This window comes from Anomaloglossus baeobatrachus, chromosome 5 (genome assembly GCF_048569485.1).
Source record: "Anomaloglossus baeobatrachus isolate aAnoBae1 chromosome 5, aAnoBae1.hap1, whole genome shotgun sequence".
NCBI lineage: Eukaryota > Metazoa > Chordata > Amphibia > Anura > Aromobatidae > Anomaloglossus > Anomaloglossus baeobatrachus.
In genome coordinates, this window is record NC_134357.1 from 370,555,958 (window position 1) to 370,582,257 (window position 26,300).

At 43.5% G+C, this 26,300-nt stretch overlaps 1 protein-coding gene across 2 annotated transcripts in view; it reads right to left on the reverse strand.

Annotated features, from left to right (window-relative positions):
- Nucleotides 1–25,597, reverse strand: part of WNK4 (WNK lysine deficient protein kinase 4) — a 213,520-nt gene extending 187,923 nt beyond the window's left edge. Inside the window, exon 1 of one of the 2 annotated variants that reach the window (XM_075349984.1) lies at nucleotides 24,505–25,597. In XM_075349984.1, the coding sequence (XP_075206099.1) occupies nucleotides 24,505–25,140 (636 nt within the window). In that variant the 5' untranslated portion in view covers nucleotides 25,141–25,597. The remainder of the gene's footprint in view (nucleotides 1–24,504) is intronic. The other variant, XM_075349983.1, reaches the window with a different exon arrangement.
- Between the last annotated feature and the right edge of the window lie 703 nt (nucleotides 25,598–26,300).

Here is a 26,300-nt window from a genome sequence, read left to right on the forward strand (position 1 = left end):
GTTAATTGCAGCCCTTAGAGTCCCTTGTCCAATTACTTTTGGTCCCTTGAAAAAGAGGAGGCTATGCATTACAGAGCTATGATTCCTAAACCCTTTCTCCGATTTGGATGTGAAAACTCTCATATTGCAGCTGGGAGTGTGCACTTTCAGCCCATATTATATATATAATTCTATTTCTGAACATGTTTTTGTAAACAGCTAAAATAACAAAACTTGTGTCACTGTCCAAATATTTCTGGACCTAACTGTATATATACTAGCTATACTATATAGGCTTCAAATATGTCTTATACTATTCAGCAAGGGTTGATGAATAGGAATAGAGACATTCAGATATAAGGCTGATTTACACAGTAATATTTACAGTCTTTGTTCCTTCCGGATAGTTTACCAAAAATGGCAATGAATATATTACGAGAAGAAAAATTAGAAAAAAACCTCAGAATGTTCAAGATCTGTTCTCATTTTGGAAAATGATTGAGATGCCACAGTGCCCTCATAAGTGATTATCACTGTGCCCCGCTGATTTCTAGCTGTGAAAGAAAAATTCCTGTTTTGCTATGGTCCAATTGTCAATAATTGGTGTATAGAAGTGCTCCTGCAGTTCTAACCAATGTGCGTTCCTTCTCCGGGTGAGGGCCACCAGACTAATGGAGAGTCAGATCTAACCCAATGGCTGGAGAATTTCTTCTACAAAACAACAAACTGCAATTTTGGACACGTCATATTGTGTCCTCAAGTGTGAAAAGTAATAATAACAATCTTTATATAGTACTTTACATACAGTACATCAGCAACACTGTCCCCATTAAGGCTCACAATCTAAATTTCCTATCTGTATGTCTTTGGAGTGTGGAAGTTGGAGAACATGAAGGAAACCCACACAAACACAGGGAGAACATACAAACTCCTTGCAGATGTTGTCCTTGGTGGGATTTGAACTCAGGACCCCAGCGCTGCAAGACAGCAATGCTGACCACTGAGCCACTGTGCCACCTGCTAATGTCCAGAATCCCTTATAATCACAAAACAAAGCTGTAGACACTTTGCATGGACAAGAGTGTGGCGCCCTGGACTAGCCAGGTCGTCACAGGTACTGCAACACACACCCCCACCCCGAGACAGGCACATCAGCCAGACACAAAATCCTTGTTGCCTCCCTCCAGGGGCTGATGTCCACACCAGGTGGGGTGGAGCCAGGCGGTTGGCCCCACCCACTGAGGAGTTCACAGTCCTGGAGGCGGGAAAAGGAAATCAGTTAGGGAAGTGAAAGTCAGTAGGAGTGAGTAGGAGTCAGGAGAAGAGTGAAGGGTAGTGGAGGAGTAAACTGACCGTGTCCGGGTGTGTGGCCCGGGCACTAAGAGCAAGGTTGGCAGATGGTGGTGGCCGTCTGCAGGAGAGGCAGATCAACGCGGAACCGTATGACCGGGGACGGGCGGTGGCGCGCCGGTACCGAACCGGGGAGCGAAGTGAAGCCAGCACACTCAGGCAGGGCCTGCGGACCCCGACTAGGCTTGGAGCCGCCATTAGAGGTCAAATCCGTCAGTGACCGGAACCCCAGGGGTTTCCTAACAGCCAAGACCCGATTGAAGGCAACCATCCGACCAGCAAAAGGAAATACAGTAACCGCCACAGCTAGAGTTCCAAGGGCCAGAGCCTGCGGGCAAAAGGGCTCCTCTGGCACATATAGACGCTGGGGAGCGGGTTACCGGTGGGAATCCATCGGGACCGAACATACACACAGGTGCAGGGAAAGGCAGCCACCACCAACCGTCCGGGAGAAACTACAGCAGCCGGCTGCGGGACCCGTCCATCCAGCCGTTTGGTTTACCAGAGACTTTGCGTACATTTATGGCTGAGTGAGTACAACCGTGCCATCCGGCACCGCGCTGCGTAGTCCAAGCGACCCTGCACCTTCCCGACCTGCCTCCCTGTCACCTCACCGGGCCCCGGGACCACCAACCCCTACCCACGGAGGGGGGAGAACAACATCCCAGCTGCTCCCTGCCATCGCTCCCGGGATCCCCGTCATCAGCAGCGGTGGTGCCCAACCTCACCACAACCTGTGGGTGGCGTCACGGACCAAATTCCCAAACCAAACTACCCCCTTTCACTAACGGGCGAGGAGCGCCGCTCGAGTCCCCGGATCCGGCCCACCACTCGAGCCACCGAGCAGCCATCGCAGCAGCGCCGGACCCGAGCGTTAGCGAGCGCAGCGGCGGCGGTGCCCTCCCCACCCGCGACAAGAGCAACCTGTTCTGAATTCTTTCAGGTGCAGCATCACTCTTGTCAATGAGCTGGTACTGCAGGTGGACCAATCACTAGTCACACAATCATGGCATACCCGCTATAAATGCTATTAATTAATAAAGTACATCTCCAATTCTAAAATAAAATATATTATAAATATATATATATATATATATATATATATATATATAGTGCAGGATTGTGCAACTAACTAGTGGTATACTCTGTACTTTAGGAGACAGAGTCCTCCCAATGGGACTACTACTGATCTACTGATCCTGAGAACTGGGCTCTGAAGTGACCAGTTTGATCCTAGTGCCGACCATCTACAGATAATGGATGGACCATTGTCTCTTATGGATGGCATCCATAGCTCCATTCCAATAACTCACTTCAGAGTCCATTTCTCGTGGCCAGCGATCGCCAAGTTATGAAGAATTATACCGATCACATACAGTTATGTGGTCAACAATATTTTTGTTCATGATAGAAACCCTATTCAGAAGCAGACACAGACTGAAGAGGGACCCTGTGCAAGAACAGTATTTGGGCCTCTTTATGTGACTAGGATAGACTATAACTATGACAGATGATACTGGAGGTAGAAGTGGTTTGCTCCAATAGGATGTCCATCATTGACCCTAAAAAGTAAGGCAGATAAGACACAACAAGGGATTGAGATGCTAAAGTGGTAACTAACAACATATATCCCACACTGAAGGAAATGTGAAAAGATATAACCCATGACGCTGCATAGCAGAGGACACTTTTGGATACACTACTTGGATGACATTGACAGACCTTTCAGTCAGTAGGCTCCACAGTGATGAAACACTGATGGTAAAAACTGACCTACCTACAAACACTGATGAGATTGGATCCAAAATACTGATGAATATCATCCCATTTTTTTGTGTATGAGAAAAATGTGAATTGTTTTAGGATAGCAGCCTACAGCTTATAGGAAAACTGTCTGTGTCTGCTGCCAGATCCATCACTAAAGCAAAGAACTTGAGTGTCCTGCAGCCACCGATCTCCGGGAGCAAAGAATTCACATTATAATATGTTATTTGGCTTAGGTCAAACTTCCATCATGATCTGTTTGGTCTACAGAACATTAAAGAGACATTTTGTATTGTCGTATTTTATATTGTTTACCTGCAGTTCGGCTAATTGTTTCAGGAAGGACAGAAGCCATAAATCTATGATTTAGAGAAGGTGAAGAGCTTTGTATCCATGACTATCTAGAATATTACCAGCTCAGACTACTTACTAGTCAGACTGATGTCTGTGATCCCTATTCTTGTGACTGGGAAAAGTCATATGGCGTCCCGAGACAAGTGCTACATATGACGGATTTTAGGAAAGGTTATGGAGTTAGCGTAGGAGGATACATAGATGACATCAATGATGAAAACACAATATTCATTCTTAGTATATATGTACCACCATGTTTTTTACTTCTCTGTCACAGTAAAATATCTGAACATTGGAAAAAAATGTCATCTTGTAATAGTAAATCATTGTCTGTAATCCACATCACATGGTATCACAGTTTAAGCAAAGTGAGGTCACTATTACAAACAAGAGCCATGAGGTTCCTTTAAGGATCCAGGCGCATTCCACAAGGCTGATAGAACAGCGGCATACCACTGGCTGAGACGCCTCAGGCACTTCATGAGCTACGTGAAGGAAAGTCAGCCAACCTACACAAGGTCAGAAAAGCCATTGGAACAGGAAAGAAAGTCACAGGGACCACACAGTTAGGATATAGCACATAAGAAGGCTGAAATAATCTATAATTAGAGAAACAAGCGTATCTAATCTATTATTACTGACATATAGAATAACAACGCAACAGTGAAATAGAGAAGACATGACACTCATTAAAGTGAAGATTATAATACGGTAGGAAATAGGCAAAATTATTAAATATAATATCATACTGGAATTTGTCAATGCAGTCCCAGTAGAGTCTAAAAACCTGCAGGCACTGGCAGACACAGACAGAAGAAGAGGGCCCCTGGGCCAGAAGGGTATATAGCCCCTGTTCAGTCCAATAGCTCATCGTAATGAAGAATTCCATCTGCTGTGGAGGTAGAATGGGCCTCCTTACCTCTTGGCCCCTGGGAAAGAACAGTAAATGGGACCTTTGCAGCCCAAAAACTCATCGTAATGCACAATTCAACCTGCTTTGGAGGTAGAATTGGCCCCCTGACCTCTTGGCCCCTGGGCAAGAACAATATATGGGCTCTTGCAGCCCAATAACTCATCGTAATGCACAATTCCACTTGCTTTGGAGGTAGAATAGGCCCCGTCACCTCTTGGCCCCTGTTTGACTGCAAAAGTGCTATGTCTGCACCGGCTGCAGGACTATCTAAACCCACTGCACTTGTAGACATATCATCAAGAGCAGGCTAAATGTACTTCACGAGGAGCTCGCTGTTTGCCGTACAGGGTACTGTAAATGCAGGTTACAGCAATTCTAGGGAATGTGAAAGACTCTACCTCCCTGCAGGTTACTAGGTGAATGCCTCAATAGCTAAAGGGGTCATTCCAATAACAGTAGAAACGCTAAACGTGTAAAGCCAGTTTCTAACTTTACTGGCGAAACAACAAATACAGGTTGTCTTCCAATATTCTGTAGATTGCATCCAATTTATAGAATACAGGCTGATATAAGAACTCACTAAAGGGAGGTATAAAAACTATACTTGGGAATTGCTAATTAAAGAAAAAATATAGTTGTGGCCCAAATACTTTTTTCCTATATTTTATGTGTTGGATACTTGTTTGCATTTTAGTTTTGTTACTGCATGCCTGCAGTTCAGGAACGCACTGTTCCCCTGTCCGCTAGCTTTCTGCCTGCCGAGGAGTGGGTGATTGACAGTTTAGACCAGCAGCATGGTTGTGCCGCTAGGAAGCAGAGGTAACTTTGCCTCTGCAGCATCAAAGCAGCACAGGGTCACTTTAATCCAGCGCTTACAAGCCCGATAGAAAAGAACTTGTAGGCTCCGAGACCCTTGCCTAAGTGCCTAAGTGGCTGGTCACCACTGATAGACTGCAGAGGTGGTTAGTAACCTAGGCAATGAGCAGTATATATATTATCTTTATATATATATATATATATATATATATATATATATATATATATATATATATATATATATATATATATATATATATATACTGTATATATATGTATAGATCTATCAGTATATATAATATATAAACTTAAAAAAAAAGACCGGCCACCACTGATAGAATGCAGAGGTGGTTGGTAACATATGCAATGAGCACCGTATTAATATATATAAACAAAGACTCCATTCATGAGAATGGTGAGGTTTGTTAATATCATTTCAAGTTTTAATAACAAGAACTTTAAAGTGTTATTCTCATTATATTAAGTGGGAAAAATTGTAAAGTGTTTTCAGTCACCATTTTCTTCAGTGACGTCTACCTGCACATTTAGCTCCATTGTCTAATGGGAGACTGAAGTTATCTAAAATTCTGATCTTAGATTATATGTGTCATAAAGCAAAGGAAAAACAATCTAGATTATAATAATCATGGAAAGGAATGTACTTAAATGGTATTCCAGGCTACTCTATTACGGTAGCTATACAGTGTTTGGGTCCCATTGCATCACCAGAGTGGGGGGCTTTCTATGGCTGCCAGACTGTGGCCAGGAGAAGTCTAATGGGGTGACTGGTTGCCCCTGTACCCAGCCACTCCATTCTGTCCATGGCACTGGTAGTCTTGCACGTGGATATCTTCATATTTTTGCTGCCAGAGACACCACCTGTTATAGCAATAGATGAGGATCCACTCAATCTATCAATTATCACCCGTAGCTTATAGTTTATGTAGAACAGAATAACTCTTTAATGAGTATAAACAATTAATTAACTAATTGACTAAAAGAGTACTATGATAAGGAGTTACTTTAGAAAAAAAAAGTTCAAAAGGAGGCTCAATAAAAGTCAGTATTTAACAGAACAAAAGATACCGTAATTAAAGGGATTGTCTATGGCGGTAATAACGATGATCTATTTTTGGGTAGGCCACCAATATGAGATAGTCAGGGTCTGATGGTTGGCACCACCACCAATACACATCTAGTCACTGGTGATGCTGACAACAATCAATGGGGTCCCAATGGAGGTTAGATGCCCACAGATCTGACACTGATGAGATATCCTGAGGAGTGGTCAAGAATGTCAATGAAGCAGACAAACACTAATATTTTTCCAGGTGAAAAAACTGTTCTCAAACTAAGTAAAGTGGTAAAATAAAGGAAAGACATGAAAACTTAAAAATAAATATTAAGAATAAAATTTTAAAATAAATAATAATAATAATAATAATAACTATTATTATTATTATTATTATTATTACTATTATTATATTGATAGAGAAACATGAGATAAAAAAAGAAAGACAGATAAGAAAGCCAGGTTAGAAAAGTGTCAGGTATGGACCCTACCTAGAAAAGTCTCATCCATCCCTCGACAAGAGCTTTACTTTCAGATCTCAAGTCATTCTTCAAGGTAGCCATGTATGTAGTTCATTAATGCATGGTTGAGTATCACACAAAGGGCTCAACACTACAGTAAGGTCATTGATAAGTATTTTACTTTATGTGTTATAACAAAAGTCAACATATTTTCTAGATGAATAAGACATATTCCCTTGCGGTGAAGAAGGTCCTGTCCTTTGCATAAATGCTATCCATAATTAGTGGGTGTTTTCGGTCTGTGTTGCATAGAATATATCAGGTTGTATCACGCAATGTGTTACCTATCCTAGGGGCCTGAGACCAGAGGGGCCACATGGCTGTATAAGACCTAATGAAAGAAGCTTCCTTCTCTGCTTCAAGCCGTGGGATAAACTGACTTAGTCAATAGAGATTTCAGGCAATCAGATCATGTCCGAGGTTTATCCAGAGCGCCAGTATGTAGCGAGCGTCTATTTATATCTGTGTTTGTGTGTATCTATGAGGACGGTGAGATGTTCGGCCTGGGGAGATCTGCAGCATGACACAAGGATTTGTGAGAGGGGTTAGTGAGTGTCAGGCATTAGATTCCAATGGTGGCAGATTTCAGCCCACCCTTCCAAAACATATTTAGCAGCTCTATGATCACAATTAATGACGTATTAGGTCTTATAACCTAATTGATGCCATTAAATCAGTCGCCAGAGTATTACATGAGCTACTCTGGAAATGCACATAGCATTTACTTACTAACAATATCTAATAAAGGTTTTCACTTTTGGGCTATTTGAAGGATGTCATGGCAAGGGGATCTCCAAACTCCCAGTCTTTTTGCTGAGTTTTTGGATCATATTCTCCAAATTCTTCTCAAAACTCTAAAATCCTGAAAAACTTGGAAGTTTCTGTTCAGTTTCTGCTCCGAAAACACAGCAAAAGGACTCAGTGTGCACATACTCTAAGGTTGCACTAAATTGCCTGAAAAGTATCAGTCATCCTAGCTGATTTGTCAGAGCGATGGTGGAGTTGCATCTTAGAGTAGTTTAGGATTAGGTCACCTCTATCTACCGACAGATGTGCCATTCCAGATAGCAGGCCATGGTTAAGCTGCTGATCTTTACATTTTGCTCCTATTTTAATCTTAAAGTCATAGACAGTGGTGATAAGCGAGCATTACCATGCATGGTACTTGTAGCGAGCAGTTGGATACTCAGACAGGCTCGGCTGATGTACCAAGTACAATGGAAGTCAATGGGGAATGCAAAAATTTTTCAGGAAGATCTTTGGGAAAAATGTTTGAGTTTCCCATTGACTTCCAACATGCTTGGTACACGAGTCAAGCCTGTCCGAGCGTCCAACTGCTCATTATGAGCACTGAGCACCCAAGCATGGTATTGTTCGCTCATCAATAACCGTTACGTGTACTGAGCACTCAAACATGGTAATACTCGCTCATCACTAACTGTTACAAGTCCTGTGTACCTGAGCATGGAAGTGCTCGCTCATCACTAACCGTTACAACTAATGAGCACCCGAGCATGGTAGTGCTCATTCATCACTAACCATTATGAGTACCGAGCACCCAAGCATGGTAGTAATTGCTCATCACTAACCATTATGCTCACCCGAAAATGGTAGTGTTAACTCATCACTAACTGTTATGAGTACCGAGCACTCAAGCATGGTAGTGCTCACTCATCACTAACCGTTACCAGTACTGAGCACCCGAGCATGGTAGTGCTCACTAATCGTTACAAGTAGCGGGCACCCAAGCATGGTAGTGCTGGCTCATGACTAACCGTTATGAGTAGCAAGCACCCAAGCATGGTAGTGCTCGCTCATCAATAACCGTTACAAGTAACTAGCACCCAAGCATGGTAGTGCTTGGTCATCACTAACCGTTACGAGTAACTAGCACCCAAGCATGGTAGTCCTCGCTCATCACTAATAGATAGTTGTCAAAGTTTACATCATGATAGGCGCAAACCTCAACTGTTGTATGAATTCAATATGTTCTGTAGCTTTGAATCATTAAAATACCACAATAAAATTCTTGGGATGGTGCATTTCCTCAATAAATTTGCTTTATTTTGTTAATTTCTGAGTATAAAATTAAAATCATTTTCCAATTACATACATGTGTATAACAGGGTCACAATATTCTATTTCACACTGGACTAGCTCCTATACCACTGTTTATATGTTGAAATAGCTGCACAAACATATTAATGGCATGTATCCTGCCTACATCACTAGCGTTGGTAATTTCCCCTCCTTCCGGGTAAACCCCTGTGCTACAGCTGGCTCCCAACCCTCCCTCCCCACAGCTTGCAGTAGCGCTGTGCGTGCAGTGGTTCCTGGCGAGGTTGGAAGCCCAAGTTCAAGTTTGTAGTAAGGCGCAGCTATAACTAACCTGTACAAAGTTCAATGCGGTTGTACCGTCCTTGGTCCCGACGCGCGTTTCCCACTTCTTCAGGGGACGTGTGCCTATAGTGTTGTGAGCTGTATCATTATATACGGGTGCTTTTAATGAATGATTTCCGTCACCTGTATAGTGACGTCTGTGGGATTTCCCTTTATGACGCGTGATCCCTGCTTGCGTGATCGCTCCTGCCATCTGGGGAGCCGATTCTGACAGTACGGCGAACTTGGCGCGCATGCGCGTTTTCGGTCTCCATGGTAGCAATACCGTGGTGGTTGACACGCAGCGTGCGCTCCATATGCCGGAAATCTGAATCGGCACGCTGGCCCGGAAGTAGGATGATCACGCGTCATAAAGGGAAATCCCACAGACGTCACTATACAGGTGACGGAAATCATTCATTAAAAGCACCCGTATATAATGATACAGCTCACAACACTATAGGCACACGTCCCCTGAAGAAGTGGGAAACGCGCGTTGGGACCAAGGACGGCACAACCGCATTGAACTTTGTACAGGTTAGTTATAGCTGCGCCTTACTACAAACTTGAACTTGGGCTTCCAACGTCGCCAGGAACCACTGCACGCACAGCGCTACTGCAAGCTGTGGGGAGGGAGGGTTGGGAGCCGGCTGTAGCACAGGGGTTTACCCGGAAGGAGGGGAAAATTACCAACGCTAGTGATGTAGGCAGGATACATGCCATTAATATGTTTGTGCAGCTATTTCAACTTATAAACAGTGGTATAGGAGCTAGTCCAGTGTGAAATAGAATATTGTGACCCTGTTATACACATGTATGTAATTGGAAAATGATTTTAATTTTATACTCAGAAATTAATAAAATAAAGCAAATTTATTGAGGAAATGCACCATCCCAAGTTTTTTATTGTGGTATTTTCATGTATCAGGTGTGACTCCTACGTGATGTAGGTTTAAGATAAGGACAAATGATGCAAGCTTTGAATCATTACAGGATATAGTGGCTGGTAATAATAGCCTTGAAATGTATAAATGCAGCAAAGTGTTCCCAGTAAATCACTTTTAACTATTAGACATTAAGATGATGATCCCTCTTCAGAGTTTTGCACACAAAGTGTCCGTCTGGTGTTGATAGTTATCTGCACACTTCAGAGAGCTCTCGTGTTTAAACTTACAATGTGTCTGTGTAAGAAAATTCTATGTCCCATGAAATATAACGGAACCCATTGTTCAATAGGGAGGGGTAAGGATATCAACAAAGAGAACCTGTCGCTGTTAAACACCTGAGCCTATCAATACAATATGAGTGTCCAAACGAAGCACAACGCCTTGTATCTTAATAAAAATGATACTGTTAGCATGAAGTGTACATGGGTAATATGAAGGCGGGAATGTGCACTGAACCTATTGGCTCCGCCAAAGGTCCACCAAATGCGTCATATGAATAAAAGAGAATTTGGGGTAAACACGGCAACTGATTAAAACACTAAAGGTAAAATTTTCAATAGCATTATGTCCCCTCCAAGGTGCATAGTTTGGAAACTCATTTTGTGTTGATAAAAGAAGACATTAGTATGATACCCTCACATACAATAGAAGAACAACCACTGAGAAGCAACTTACAGTGCCAAACACAAGGGCTAAACCCCCCCCCCCACTTCTTGGTTCTTAGGGTTGACGTGATTCCAACCAGCCACTCAGGGGTTCAAAAAAGGATCAAATGCCAATTATGGTTTTGTGTCTGAATCCTTAAAACGTACATACCATTTGATATACAACATATTCTACAGAGCCGTGAAGTGCTAACTTGCTGGAGATAAAGCCAATTCTGTTGCTTGTATCTGTGGAAGACCTGGACATCTTCAGTGCCTAAGCACAATTGGTGACAGCCATTCAGGCAGCCATGTGGTGTAATAACGTGACTACTGCTATCTTTATCATTTGGACATGGAGATTCTTGTGTAAAATATTAAAAGTGAACATGTCATCAAATTCAAGTTGCCTGGACCATGGCCATAATCAATCGGGAACTGGCTACAACTCTTGAAGGATGTTTAAGAAGGTTATGGCCCAAAGTTGTCAAAACCGATGAAACTCACACTGGTATTGACGAGGGGGCATGCTGGAGTCAGAGGCGTCCGATTCATTAAGAGGTGTAAGCCGCTTATTGAATAAGGCATGTCTGAAAAGGTTTGTTTGCCTTCGTGCACCTCGCATAGGCACAATGCAGTTTTGTCATGGATTAGATGAGCGTCACCACCACGTCCTGTCTCTCCACAGGGTCACCAATTTTGGTGGATCTAGTTGAAACTTGGGTGAAAACGACAAAAGTTGCAAAACTTTTGGAAACTTTTGCACCTTTATGTCCTAATTGTGTAATTGATCTGCCAGAATTGTGGAAGACTTGAGCCAAAAAATTGTGAGTTTTCAAAGCATTTTATGTTAACATGCTCGCTTAATCACTTTAATGAATTGGAGCCTATGTGTCTAGGCTGAACCAGTCTAATACTGGTCCCTGGCCAGCTTCTTCCTGCCTGCTCCAGATGACGGTTGTGGATAAACATGGCACTTCAGTGTGGTAGGTGCTCATGTAGGATCCAGTCTCGTATGTAGCAACTTGGCCATTAAATAGTTGAATAAACTGGTATTTTATGGTGTAAGCTTGACCAGATACAGCACAGACGTTTCGGTATAACATAGACCTTCATTAGTGTACATTGTAGACGGTCTGCTCAGCTTGTGAGTGAAAGTAGCACTTGTGTAGATCATGGTGTCCACCACTGAAGTGCGGACACTGTAATCTACACCAGCGCTTCTTGCACTCACAAGCTGAGCAGACCGTCTTCACTGCACACTGATGAAGGTCTATGTCTATGTAAAACATGCTCAGCTGTAATTGCACAGCCTATGTCGTGAATTTGATAATATTTTCCCTATAAACCCTACACAGAGGGTTGATATGCAGATACGTATGCTTCTCCCAGCACATACTTACAGCTTCTAGTATTTCCCAGTTTCATCCATAACGTGGACAACCTCTTTAAATACGCGTCTCCTGTGAGTAGGCATCATTATCATGTCTTCTGTTCCTCGTTACATAAAACACATACTGAAGGGCATTTGAAGTCATATGTCAGCCACAGTCAACAACCCTAAAATTCTTCTTCCAGGCATCTGCATATTCTTTTGCCATGTTCTACGTGCAGCTGAGATCACTTAGATTATCTGCTAAATGAAGAACATAACCGGCACCTGATGCCCTGGCTCTAGAAATCAAACAGATGTCTACAGGCACAATATCCAGTGATTAAGGGAAGTGGTCAGTGACATCTACAGCTCTGCCTGACAACTAAGCTTGTTCCCTGGAGCAGACACATGGCACCCTCAAAGCAAAACAGCTTGTCAAGAATTAAGTTTTCTTGCTCAAGCCAGCCCGTGGCTTATATTGTGCGTCTCCTACAACTACAAAGAATACAAGACAAGTCCCGCAGAACAGTCACAGCCAAATATTGCCTAATTGTGACCATACATTTTTGATAGAAGTAGATGGTTGAACAACTACTGACCAAATGATCTTTCAGGGGCGGACATATAATTGATGCAATCTGTGCGGCCCACGTTAGGTGGAATTGTGCATTATGATGAGCTCTTGGGATACAAAGGGCCCATATATTGTTCTGTTTGTGGCCTCTAGATCATATGATGCATAATTCCGACAGAGCCATACACATTATAGTCCATATTGGCCATCTCCAGCTGTTCCAGTTGGCCAGTCATGTTCAATTGTTGATCGCAAGCAAAGACTGTTGGATGAACTTTTCTAACAATGCCGAATGCATTTCAAGCCTGGAGTGTCATCGATCACTAAAATATCCATTTACTATTAAGTTTTACGTGACTAATTTCCGTCAGAGTTGAAATCGACCAAATTCCAGTTTCCAGCCAATTTAAAGGAGTTTTCCAAGAACACATTTTTTTCTCCCTATAGGCTTCCACAGGTTAAAAATAACAAATAGAGGTTTACGCACCAACCCTTGCTCCAAAGGTGGCTCTGTGCCGCCACTCCCAATGTTTATAGGCTGCAGCAGTAATGTGATCACATGGCAAACAGAGACAGAGCAGGACTTTAGTACAAAAACAGTGTTTGGGCCCTTTGCCGGTTAAATAGCTCTGTTAATGGCAGAAGCTGTGTGCTACTTTGGAGGTGGAAGTGGGCCACCATACCTCTAAAGGCCCTGTCACACACAGAGATAAATCTTTGGCAGATCTGTGGTTGCAGTGAAATCATGGACATATTGTTCCATTTGTACACAGCCACAAACCTGGCACTGATTGTCCACAATTTCACTGCAACCACAGATCTGCCGCAGATTTATCTCTGTGTGTGACAGGGCCTTTAGGCCCCTGCAAAGGATACACTATTGATATGTCCACCCTTCCCTACAGAATGTGACCGCTAGAGTCAATCACTGTGCTAAGAGGTGATGACGAGGGAAGTTATTATGAGGATGCGGAGCCTAATGATTGGCTGCAGTGGTCACGTGCGCTGTACTTGTTACATCACGGCCTCAGCCTCATGAATGTTCAGAAGCAGCAGAGAGCCAGATAGGGAGCAGAGGCAGGAAATATACCCTTTCTTTGTTATTTTTAACCTGTGGAAGTATATGGGTAAAAAAAAATTGTTGTTGGCAAACTCCCTTAACAATGTCATAGTTGAGATATTTTATAAAATATTTTAATGATGAAAATCTGTTAAGTTCCGATGGTTTATATGTCTTTATCAGACGTGTTGCACTACCATGGCACGTGCCCGGAGCGTGCACGGTATATATCTTACACATGGCAGCACTGACAGGCCTATATATAGTGTGTAATAGAGCTCGTCCTGCAATGCCTGCATGGTGACCTGTTTTTAGAAAATGGCAATAGGAACCATCACTCTCTGTCGATCAGGCCAGACACGTACTGGAAATATTGAAATAAATGTTCTAACATATTTAGTACAGAAAAGTTGCGGAGAACAAGGCTGAGCTCTACCTGGGGGAAGTTCGTATGACGAGTGGTGTCTGGGGGAACATGGCGCATGCTACACTGTAATTATATACTGGCGTGCAGGCTGGGAAATATTCCCTAATGTGCTATATTTCTTTTTAGGGGTTCACTCACACTAGAGTAGAGAATCGGATGGATTATGCAAATAACGTTCGGCTCAAACTCTGCTCCAAACGTGAGCCAAGTGTCATTTTACTGTGATCCCATTCTCTCGAGGATTGGATCACAGATGAGAAGAAGGGGGAGAATTTAATTCCTCCATCTTCTCCATTGTCCGTCTCTGCAAATATCGGACTGTACTTGGATGACATCCGACTGCAGTCCGATGTTTCACATGCACCCATAGACTTGTATGGGTTTGCACCGTCTAATACACACTGCCAATTGCAGCATGTAGCCGATTCGGCTTGAAACAAAAAGCGCTGATCGGCACTGTCCCCATAGTATAACACTGGGCCGAGTGCTATTCGATAAAACATTAGTGTCTGAGTTATATGCTAGTTATACACTAGTGTGAGCGAGCCCTTGATCTGTTGAGCCCAGTCTTAGCTGCAGGTCACTGAGTGGAATCCATGAATCCATGATGGACACCTGACATCAGTGTATGAGTTTCCTGGCAGAAATGAACTGATAGGTATAATGAATGGCAAATCACTTGTACCCGGCATTCAGCTTAGAACAGATGAGGCTTATGTTCATTTTTATATAGTGATATGATTTTCCATATGGATATACTAGGGCCTAGGCTATCATGAAGGCTTTTTCCAACTGTGACTCACTAAAGAGTTTTCTGTCCAGACGTCAACCTCTCTGGCACCAGAGACTATCCTGTTGCTATGTGCAATGTCTGCTGCCCCACATACCATGCATATTGGGCATTGCATACCTTATTGCCGGCCCCTAAACTGTACGTGTGATGCTGCCCAGTGCCCCCATTACTAAGTCTGCTGCCTCCACAGCCACTTGCCCCATTGAGGAAGATTTGAAATGTAATGTAATAATTTGCTCCCCCAGTCCTGCAGAAATTGGGTGGTGACTAGAGATGAGCAGACCCGTGTATGTTCGGGTTCTCTGGGTTCTACTAGACCTTAGTTAAAAGTTTGTTTTGGGACCCGGACTTGACCTGAACTTGTTCCCGGACCCTGAATCCCATATAAGTCAATAGTGACCATACTAATGAGCTCAACTTGAATAAGGAGTATAATGGAGTCAATGATTGGGTAGTTCAGCTCTCTGCCCACATACATCCAGCCTTATACAGAGCATTTCTGTGTTGGTTTGTTGGTTTTTTTGACACCCAGTATCTGAAAACCTTGTCTTTACCCCCAGTGCGAGCCATTCAGAGACTACAAGTGGCTGTCACCGGGCCGAGCACCGACAGTACCCGAGCACTCCATTGAGTGGTTACCATACGACAGCACCTGAACTCGGAGACAGACTTGTTTTAAAAGACCATCTTTGGGTTCAAGCCCCGGACACCCAGTGTTCGGTACAACCCCCAACCTTTACAGTTAGTGTTCGCTCATCCTTAGTGGTGAGTGAGCAATGAACATAGTAATATTGTATATACAGCCTCAGGATACCAATACAATTGTGTCCACGTGTTTGAAATACCACCGCGCCATTGATATTTCCACTGCAAATTTTAGAATAATTTTATTCTACGGATAGCATATCTTGATCTTGGCCCTGGGACTAGCACCAATCTGTCACAACTTATGTAGTATGCTCTCTACAAATTGGGGTACCCCATTTTTTTAGACTAAAGAACATCTATCCTATCCCCATAGAAAGCGATTGAAATCCAATACTGGACACATTTTTATGTCTGCACAATACTATAATTAATACCAAGGTGAAAGTTAGCTCTTAAATTTGAGCTGGAAGCCTTTGTGTTTGCAGAGCATTGACTTCATTGTGCAGGCAAGTAATAAAAGTGATTGCGGATGAATCTAGTGATTTTCTGTTGAATCAGAGAGTACAGCGTGCACCTCCACAGCCAGACAATTACACTTAGTTATGCTACGGCTGTACTGTACCTACTGAGCGCAAATATTGCTTCTTTAGTATATGAAAAGCAATGTGAGTGGGGGTCTTCTGTCACCTGAAAGGAGGGACTTCCGCTATATGGGGAGAGTGCAGTAAAGGGTACTGCGATATAGAGGGGATTCTTAAAAGCCATGAAATAGAGAATAGAGGAATTAGAAATTGGAAGAGAGTTCTCCCAGGAATGGATTTTACATTGGGACCATTGATCTATGTCTATCCTGTGCACGCTTCACGTTTTTCACCTGTTTTCACGATGTACTCGTAATGGTCAAATATTCACATTCAAACACATGGTGCAAACATAAGCCCTGCTATACTACATCACATACAGCTTGTGTGAGTCACGTTGCATGAATTTGTGGTCAATGGAAATGTTACATTTTGTCATGTCAAGTAACAATGGGTAAGTCCAACAGTGGGACAACTTTTTTTCTTTTACTTAAAGCGTGCATTTTTAGGTAAAAATCATTAATTGAATTAGGTTTGAATAAGAATGTTGCCCCCTTTGCCTTCTGTAGCCTCAGTGTTAGGGTACGGTTCCACTTGCGCATAGAGTTCGATGCAAGAGCATTGGAAGCGATATGCTAATGACCCTCTACTGCGAGTGTGAGCCAAGGGTAATGCGACTGTGATCTGATCTTGTTATCGGATCACAGCTGTGGAGAAGAGGGGGGAGCACTTTTTCCCCATCTCCTCTGCTGCCTGTCTCTGTGTATATCGTACTGCAATCGGATTACATGTGAGTTAAGTGCGATGTTTCACAAGCTCCCATAGACTTGTATGGGTGCATGTGAGCTGAGACAAGCTGCCAAACGCAGCATGCTGCGATTAATTTCTCAGGCCGCTATGGCATGAGAAATCAATCGCAGATGGACACTGCCCTATAGTTCTGCACTGGTGCAAGTGCAATCTGATGTTTTACTGCACTCGTCTGTGCAAAACGCAAGTGGAATTGAGACCTTAGGGCTCACTCACAAGTTTATAACTCAGAAGAGTGCTAACCGATATTTTGTCGGATAGTACTCAACCCAGTATTATACCATGGGGCAGTGCCGATCAGTGTTTTTTTTTCTCATACCGTTTTGGCATGAGAAAAAAAATCACAACATGCTGTGAAGTGGCACACAACGATTGAAGTCTATGGGTGCATGGAAATTATGGCACTGCACTCAGATGACATGTCAGTGCAGTCCCATGGTTTCCACAGACTCATACAATGGAGAAGTTGGAAAGATTTTGTTTTCCATCTTCTCATTTATGATTATCTCCCTTAAAGAATCGGATCACCTTAAAGGGAACCTCCACTTTTTTTGCCTATAAGCTGCGGCCACCACCACCGGGCTCTTATACAGTGCCTACTAGTAGTATTCAACCCCCTGCAGATTTAGCAGGTTTACACATTCGGAATTAACTTGACATTATGACATTTGGACTGTAGATCAGCCTGGAAGTGTGAAATGCACTGCAGCAAAAAAGAATGTTATTTGTTTTTTTGTTTTTTTTAAATTGTGAAACGTTTATTCAGAGGGTCATTTATTATTCAACCCCTCAAACCACAAGAATTCTGTTTGGTTCCCCTAAAGTATTAAGTATTTCAGGCACAAAGAACAATGAGCTTCACATGTTTGGATTAATTATCTCTTTTTCCAGCCTTTTCTGACTAACTAAGACCCTCCCCAAACTTGTGAACAGCACTCATACATGGTCAACATGGGAAAGACAAAGGAGCATTCCAAGGCCATCAGAGACAAGATCGCGGAGGGTCACAAGGCTGGCAAGGGGTACAAAACCCTTTCCAAGGAGTTGGGCCTACCTGTCTCCACTGTTGGGAGCATCATCCAGAAGTGGAAGGCTTATGGAACTACTGTTAGCCTTCCATGGCCTGGACAGCCTTTGAAAGTTTCCTCCCGTGCCGAGGCCAGGCTTGTCCGAAGAGTCAAGGCTAACCCAAGGACAACAAGGAAGGAGCTCCGGGAAGATCTCATGGCAGTGGGGACATTGGTTTCAGTCAATACCATAAGTAACGTACTCCACCGCAATGGTCTCCGTTCCAGACGAGCCCGTAAGGTACCTTTACTTTCAAAGCGTCATGTCAAGGCTCGTCTACAGTTTGCTCATGATCACTTGGAGGATTCTGAGACAGACTGGTTCAAGGTTCTCTGGTCTGATGAGACCAAGATCGAGATCTTTGGTGCCAACCACACACGTGACGTTTGGAGACTGGATGGCACTGCATACGACCCCAAGAATACCATCCCTACAGTCAAGCATGGTGGTGGCAGCATCATGCTGTGGGGCTGTTTCTCAGCCAAGGGGCCTGGCCATCTGGTCCGCATCCATGGGAAGATGGATAGCACGGCCTACCTGGAGATTTTGGCCAAGAACCTTCGCTCCTCCATCAAGGATCTTAAGATGGGTCATCATTTCATCTTCCAACAAGACAACGACCCAAAGCACACAGCCAAGAAAACCAAGGCCTGGTTCAAGAGGGAAAAAATCAAGGTGTTGCAGTGGCCTAGTCAGTCTCCTGACCTTAACCCAATTGAAAACTTGTGGAAGGAGCTCAAGATTAAAGTCCACGAGACACCCAAAGAACCTAGATAACTTGGAGAAGATCTGCATGGAGGAGTGGGCCAAGATAACTCCAGAGACCTGTGCCGGCCTGATCAGGTCTTATAATAAAAGACGATTATTAGCTGTTATTGCAAACAAGGGTTATTCCACAAAATATTAAACCTAGGGGTTGAATAATAATTGACCCACACTTTTATGTTGAAAATTTATTAAAATTTAACTGAGCAACATAACTTGTTGGTTTGTAAGATTTATGCATCTGTTAATAAATCCTGCTCTTGTTTGAAGTTTGCAGGCTCTAACTTATTTGCATCTTATCAAACCTGCTAAATCTGCAGGGGGTTGAATACTACTTGTAGGCACTGTATATAGCATTCTAGCATGCTGTATATAAGAGCCCAGGCCGCTGTGAGAACATAAAGAACACTTTATAATACTTACCTAATAGTGTGGGCCTTATGGGCATCTCCGTTGTCCGGTGCCGGCGCCGCCTCTTTCGGACATCTTCATCCTCTTCCTGAAGCATGTGTGCATGACGCGTCTACGTCAAACACACTCGCCAATCCTGCGCAGGCGCACTACAATGCTCAGGACCTGAATGCCGGCGAATGTGGATGACGTCGGACGCGTCATGCACCGTGGCTAGAGAAGAAGGAGGACGAAGATGGCCAAAAGAGGCGGCGCCAGCACCGGAGAACGGAGACGCCCATATGGTCAACCGAGCGACTGTCAGGTAAGTATTATAAAGTGTTTTTTATGTTATCACAGCGGCCTGGGCTCTTATATACAGCATGTTAGAATGCTGTATATAAGAGCCCGGTGGTGGTGGCCGCAGCTTATAGCCAAAAAAGTGGTGACAGGGTTATTCCCATCTCCAAGATCCTATCCCAATATGAAGTAGATGTAAAGGAGGAGTCACACTTATGAGTGACTCCCGCAAGTCTCTCATCGTGTCACCAGGCACTGTCTGCTGCTCTCCAGACAAGAGCGGGTCATCATCATGCTTTTCTATGCAGCTGACCCGCTCCCGTACATAGAGCAGCAGGCAGTGCCGGGTGACATGATGCAAGACTCGCGTGAGTTATCCAGGAGTCACTTGCATGTGTGACCCCGGCCTAATAATAATATTAGCAAATACTTCCAATTAGATATGTAGTATAGTTCTCTTGATATAGCCATGTCTCTTACCTCATGTGTAGGGCATTGCAGCTCAGGTATCCATGGTTATGACCTCTTATATAGTGACTGTTAGTTGATTGTGGACGTATCCTGGATACCTAACCTGCAATGCCCTGCACATGAGGTTAGAGACATGGGTAATCAGGAGAACTACACTACATTTCTAATTGGAGGTGTTTGATATTATTATTATTAATATTATTATTATTTACACCTTCTACATATTGGGATAGGATCTTGCAGATGGAAAAAACCCTATAAGCTGATTCGATTCTTTCAGGGAGAGAATCATATCACAGTTGAGAAGATGGAGAACAAAATTTCTCCAACTTCTCCATTCTACATATTGGGATAGTTTTTTTAAGATTGGAATAACCCTTTAAGCTGACACTGATTAAATTTGGATCAGAGTTTGATCGGAGTGTCATTATCATAATTGTTCCGATTATCCCTCATGAGAGAACTTACCCTAGTGTGATTGCAGACTTACACTGTCTATTGCAGAATAGATTAACTGAGAATCCATCAGTGAGCTCACTCTGATTAATTGGTGGGAGATATTCTAAAGCGGGCTTTACACGCTACGAGATCGCTACAGCGATCTCGTTGGGGTTGGGGTCACGGATTTTGTGACACACATCCGGCCACTGTAGCGATCTCGTTGTGTGTGACTCCTAGGAGCGATTTTGGATTGTTGCAAAAACGTCCAAAATCGCTCCTCGTTGACATGGGGGTCCATTCTCAAATATCGCTGCTGTCGCGTGGGCGAAGTTGATCCTCGTCCCTGCGGCAGCACACATCGCTACGTGTGACGCCGCAGGAACGAGGAACCTCTCCTTACCTGCCACACGCCAGCAATGAGGAAGGAAGAAGGTGGGCGGGATGTTCGTCCCGCTCATCTCCGCCCCTCTGCTTTGATAGGCCAGCCGCTTAGTGACATCGCGGTGACGTCGCTGTGATGCCGAACATCCCTCCCCCTTGAGGGAGGGATTGTTCGGCAGTCACAGCGACGCCGCCGACCAGGTAAGTGCGTGTGACGCTGCCATAGTCATAATGTTCGCTGCGGCAGCGATCACCAAATATCGGCATAACGATAGGGGCGGGTGCTATCACGCTCGCCATCGCTAGCATCGGCTAGCGATGTCGAAGAGTGTAAAGCCCGCTTAACTCTTTTGTCTGTCTTTTTTTAGCTCCTCTCAGCTAATTTTTGACTACAGACAACAAAGTTGAGTGAGCAAAGACACAAAGAGCCTGTATAGGACAAAAATAAATCTAAATTTTTGAGGATACTGAATTGCAAAAATGATATTTATCCCAAAATACATTTATTTAACCAAAAAAAGGCCTCAGCTGGGAACAACCCATGACGTCCAACTGTGACATCAATAGTTTAGCAGCTACACCAGGAATCAGTTGTACACATTGGCTAAAGATTCTTCATGTAACATGCCATATTGCGACGCACAGCAGAAGACAATGTGAAGCATGGGTCAGATATCTCCTCAAGGCAGAACACAAGGAACTGGGAGTTTTATAACTAATAATAACAGAAAACAATGAGACATAATCATAAGAAATGCCATAATAAATGCTAACTATGTAAGCTGATAAAACATTGACTTCTATGTGCAGCACTGTGATATTACAGGGAAGATTACTGATAATGAGTGTCATCATTTCCAGGATAGCAGAATGTGAAATGCCTGTCACTTCTACACGTTCCTTTTTTTTTTAGCAATATACTATATATTGGATCTCCACACAGGTGAGGTCATCCTGGAGCTTTGTGTCCTTGCAAATGTAGACTGAACAGAGATAAAAATCGTCATAACTGAATTATTCATATCATCCTGGCACCACTCAGAATTATTCCCGGCACTGACACTGCCCATCACCCATTCAACAAAAGCTACACAGTCTCTGAGTTCCTAAACTATTCCGGTAGATGAGATACAGGCAGATGTGCTCTGCTGCATCATCATCATTCTACCTCTACTCATATTTATGTTATGCTTTTAGGTATTTATACAATATTGAACAATTATGTTGCAACATTTAGCCTACATGCTACTTTAATCTAATATACTGAGTTCAGATCCCTTGCATAGTATAAGCGTTAGTTCACATTTGATGCAGATTCTTTAGGGTTGTTTTTATAACCACAAGGAGGGAGGCCGAAAAGAAGGATAAGTAGAGATGAAAGGTTTTTTAAACTCTTTCTGGATCCTTTCCCAGAGGTTTATCAGAGGTTCAGTCACAAAGACACAAATGTTTGTGCCTATGGATTCTGGTCCTTGAGGCTGAAGGCTGGAACTCTACAAGGTGTTTGGATTTGGATGCAGCCACCAGTAATGGACTGGAATGTGTTTCCAAGTTTTGGTGGTTTGCTTCAGTGGTGGAAGCAGGTGCTGCCAACCCAAGTCATGGTGGCACTGGTTGTCCCTATGGCTTAAAAAGATTGTACCTATCCACAGCTATATGTAAAAATGTAATCAAAATGTATCAATCTCAGAAACACTTGTTGATTTATATACATGCAAATACACTTCTATATGAACACAAAGTACTGATGGTAGTATTAGAAAGGTAGAGCATATTACAACCCCCATTATACTGATTCATAGCCAGAGCTATCCTAAGGGCCGCTTTAAACGCTACGAGATCGCTAAAACGATGTCGTTGGGGTCATGGAATTTGTGACGCACATCCGGCCGCATTAGCGATGTCGTTGTGTGTGACACCTATGAGCGATTTTGAATCGTTGCAAAAACGTTCAAAATCGCTAATCGGTGACATGGGGGTCCATTCTCAATTATCGTTACTGCTGCAGGTACAATGTTGTTCGTCGTTCCTGCGGCAGCACACATCGCTATGTGTGACACCGCAGGAACAAGGAACCTCACCTTACCTGCGTCCGCCGGCAATGCGGAAGGAAGAAGGTGGGCGGGATGTTACGTCCCGCTCATCTCTGCCCCTCCGCTTCTATTGGCTGGCCGCTTAGTGACGTTGCGGTGATGCTGAACGCACCTCCCCCTTGAAGGAGGGATTGTTCGGCGGCCACAGCGATGTCGCTGACAAGATATGTGCGTGTGACGCTGCCGTAGAGATAATGTTCGTTACGGCAGTGATCACCACATATCGGCCGTACGACGAGGGCGGGTGCTATCGCACTCGAGATCGCCAGCAAATGCTTGCGATGTTGCAGCGTGTAAAGCGGCCCTAAGGCTATGTGCCCACGGGACAACATACCAGCGGATTTTTCTGCGAAAAACCTGCGGATTTATTTCTAGATAAATCCGAAGGTTCTAGCAAGCACAGACACTCCCCATTTTATCCTATGGGATTAGGGGAGTGCTGTATCAATGTTGCGGTATGCGTGGCTGCGGAATATGCCGCAGTCGCATGTAACTGAATGTCAACTATTCATGCGGAAATATCTGCGGAATTCCCGCTCCTCCACTATGGAGATACAGGGCTGGAATTCCGCAGGTATTCTGCACGAAATCGGCACTGTTTCCGCAGGTTTACCGCAACAATTCCGCAGATATACCGCAGCAATGGATAGCTGCGGATTCCAGGGAGCAGCTGCGGGAAACCTGCGGAAATATCCACCTGTACATTATCCCGTGGGCACATAGCCTAAAGGGATCCTGATACTTTTACATATATAACTAGTGATATGCCTGTATATATGCGCTGTCCCCCAATAAAAAAATATACCCTTTCTTTAAAGATTTGTTGGGCCAGTTATGAGAAATCTAGTGTAGAAGCCAAATGCAAAGGGCATTATAGATCAGGTCAAGTGCTTTGACACGCCCCCAGTGCACTTCCTGACTGATTTGCATATGGTTTGTATGCTCAATTTCTCATGACTGGCACATAGTATCTCTACAAATATGGGATAATTTTTATCAGGAAACAAGTGCCCATACAACCATATCACTACTTCCATATGTGAAAATATGTTGGCAACATCCCTTTAAATATTAGGGCATATCTTTATTTTACAAACACAGTTTGTTTCTGTTTTTTTATTAAAGACACTAGCAAATGCTCCAGCGGGAGCTTATTCATTACAGGTGGAAGTAAAGTCCATACCACCTCTACTCTCAGCTGAACAAGCTCTTTTGGAGAGATCATATATATTAAGTGTAATAAATATATGCTTAGTTATGTTCTTTTCCTTATAGTGGTGTCTTATTGCAATATATTACCTTACTTGTCATAGGGTTTATATTCAGCAGATCATGTTCATCTAGACATTTACTCAAAGTTAACATGACAGGTAACAGGCAGGACTACATTGAAAGTGTTATATAGTAACATGTCAGGTACAGAACAGCTTAGGGGCAACAGAGAAAGTGGACTAAGTAACAATTACATTTGCTCTGTTTATATAACGACTTGAGAGGAAACATAATATTCTGGAAAGTTTTTACATGATTCCTCAATGAAGGGGGTGGCACACTGTTTAGAGGACCTGAGGCCAGATTATTGTCTTACCTGAAGTTCACACCAAGCAACTTCTACTGTGGTTTCTGTATCCAGACCCTTGTACACCGTTTTAAAAGATCCTCTTCCAATCTCAATGTTAAACTTCAAGTATCTCCCATCTGGTGAGGTGGCCACAGCTTTGGTCTCATTCTCATCAATCTCTTCTTGTTCTCTTCTGTTTTCTGTCACTACTGGTTTGGGAGCAGGAACAGAAGGTCTTTCAGTTCTGTTGGCCTCATCCTCAGACTCGGAGCTGATGTCCACAATACTGGCCAACGTTCCTGAAGATGGCAGAACATCTATCAGGGTGTTTTGTGATGGGAGACTGAGTGTAGCAGTAGCGACATCAGGTATAGAGTCCACTTTCTCTTCCAAGGTTGATGGTTCCTCTGGTGACCATGAGGAGAAAGAAGTCCCTGGTGGGTCATAACCCAGTAGCTCTAACTGAGCAGAACTTCTCCTGTTAAATTGGTAAGAGTTCCTTCTAGGCTCCTTGCCTGAAAGTCTTCTTCTCCTCAAGGCTGCAAGAGTAGAGAGGTCGGCAGGATCTTCAGGTAGAACCGAACCAAATGAGATACCACATCCTGCTAAATCCACTTCTGTCTGAGACATGGCTTGAGTTGAAGGTACTTCAACGCCAAACATATCCCCTCTTTCCACCTAAAAACGAATTTGGCTTACCAAGAATATGACTTAGTAGCCATTCCGTGACCTGTAGGTCCTAGAAAACCTAACTACTTGGGGATCTCTGAATCCACTTAGCACAAGGCTTTGGCACTCTTATGGCACATAATCACTAAATAGGTCAAGATTCAAGTATTAGAAACCCAGGCTAGATATGTCACACAAGGAATGTCCCCACTTGTGCAAAATGCTGTGCAAAGCAGGACTTTAAACTGCTAAATCAGCAGCTGATCTTCATCTTCGTAGCCAGAGGTCTGAGGAATACAGAAGAAATCAGCAGTTCTGAAGATGCAACAAGGTGTCACTTGCTAAGGATGAGCGTGGAGATCTTCACCTGGGATCTTCTCTGTGCAATTCCTGAAGTCACTGCTAGTGGCAGCTTCAGCCGGGGAAAGAAGGAGAATCTGATCTACTTTCATGTGACTGCAGTGTGTACAGTGTGGATAGAGCCAGCCTTCTCACAGCCAAGGAAACCTCCTCCTCCAGCCAGCTCCTCCTCTGCAACAGCTACACCTTGTCTAGCACTGAGCCTCCTTCCTGCAGCCCCTTCCCCCAGACACCCATGCTTTGTGGAGACCCTCAGCAGAACTCATCCCTACAATACAGGTTCTTCCTCAGTGACCCATGCATGAAACACATGGTGAGAGACCCTGGTACCTCTGAAGGATCAGAGCTGTCATTTCAGACATACAGATCTAGGAAGCTATTACACATGAATGGAGAAAAGGAAAGCTACCCTATACGAAGCAGGATCTATTCAAAGCTGCGGATTCCAGTTATGAAAAACGCAGGCAAAACTGCTGAAAGAATTACCATGCTGCAGATTATTTACTGCACCGCATCTGCAAGGAAAAAAAACCTCATCATGTGCACTGCACTTCAGGATTCTCATTGACTTTGCTGGCATACGGATTTGCTTGAAGTTTTGTGATTAAACTGCATTAAAAACGCATAAAAAAAACCCAAGATAAAAACAAACCGTGTGCACACAGCCTTAGGGTAAGTTCACACAGTGCGATTTTCGGGTGCGTTTTTGGCCTCAAAACTGCATGACTGCTTCCCCAGCAAAGTCTATGAGTTTTCATTTTTGCTGTCCGCACACAACTTTTTTTTTAAGCTGC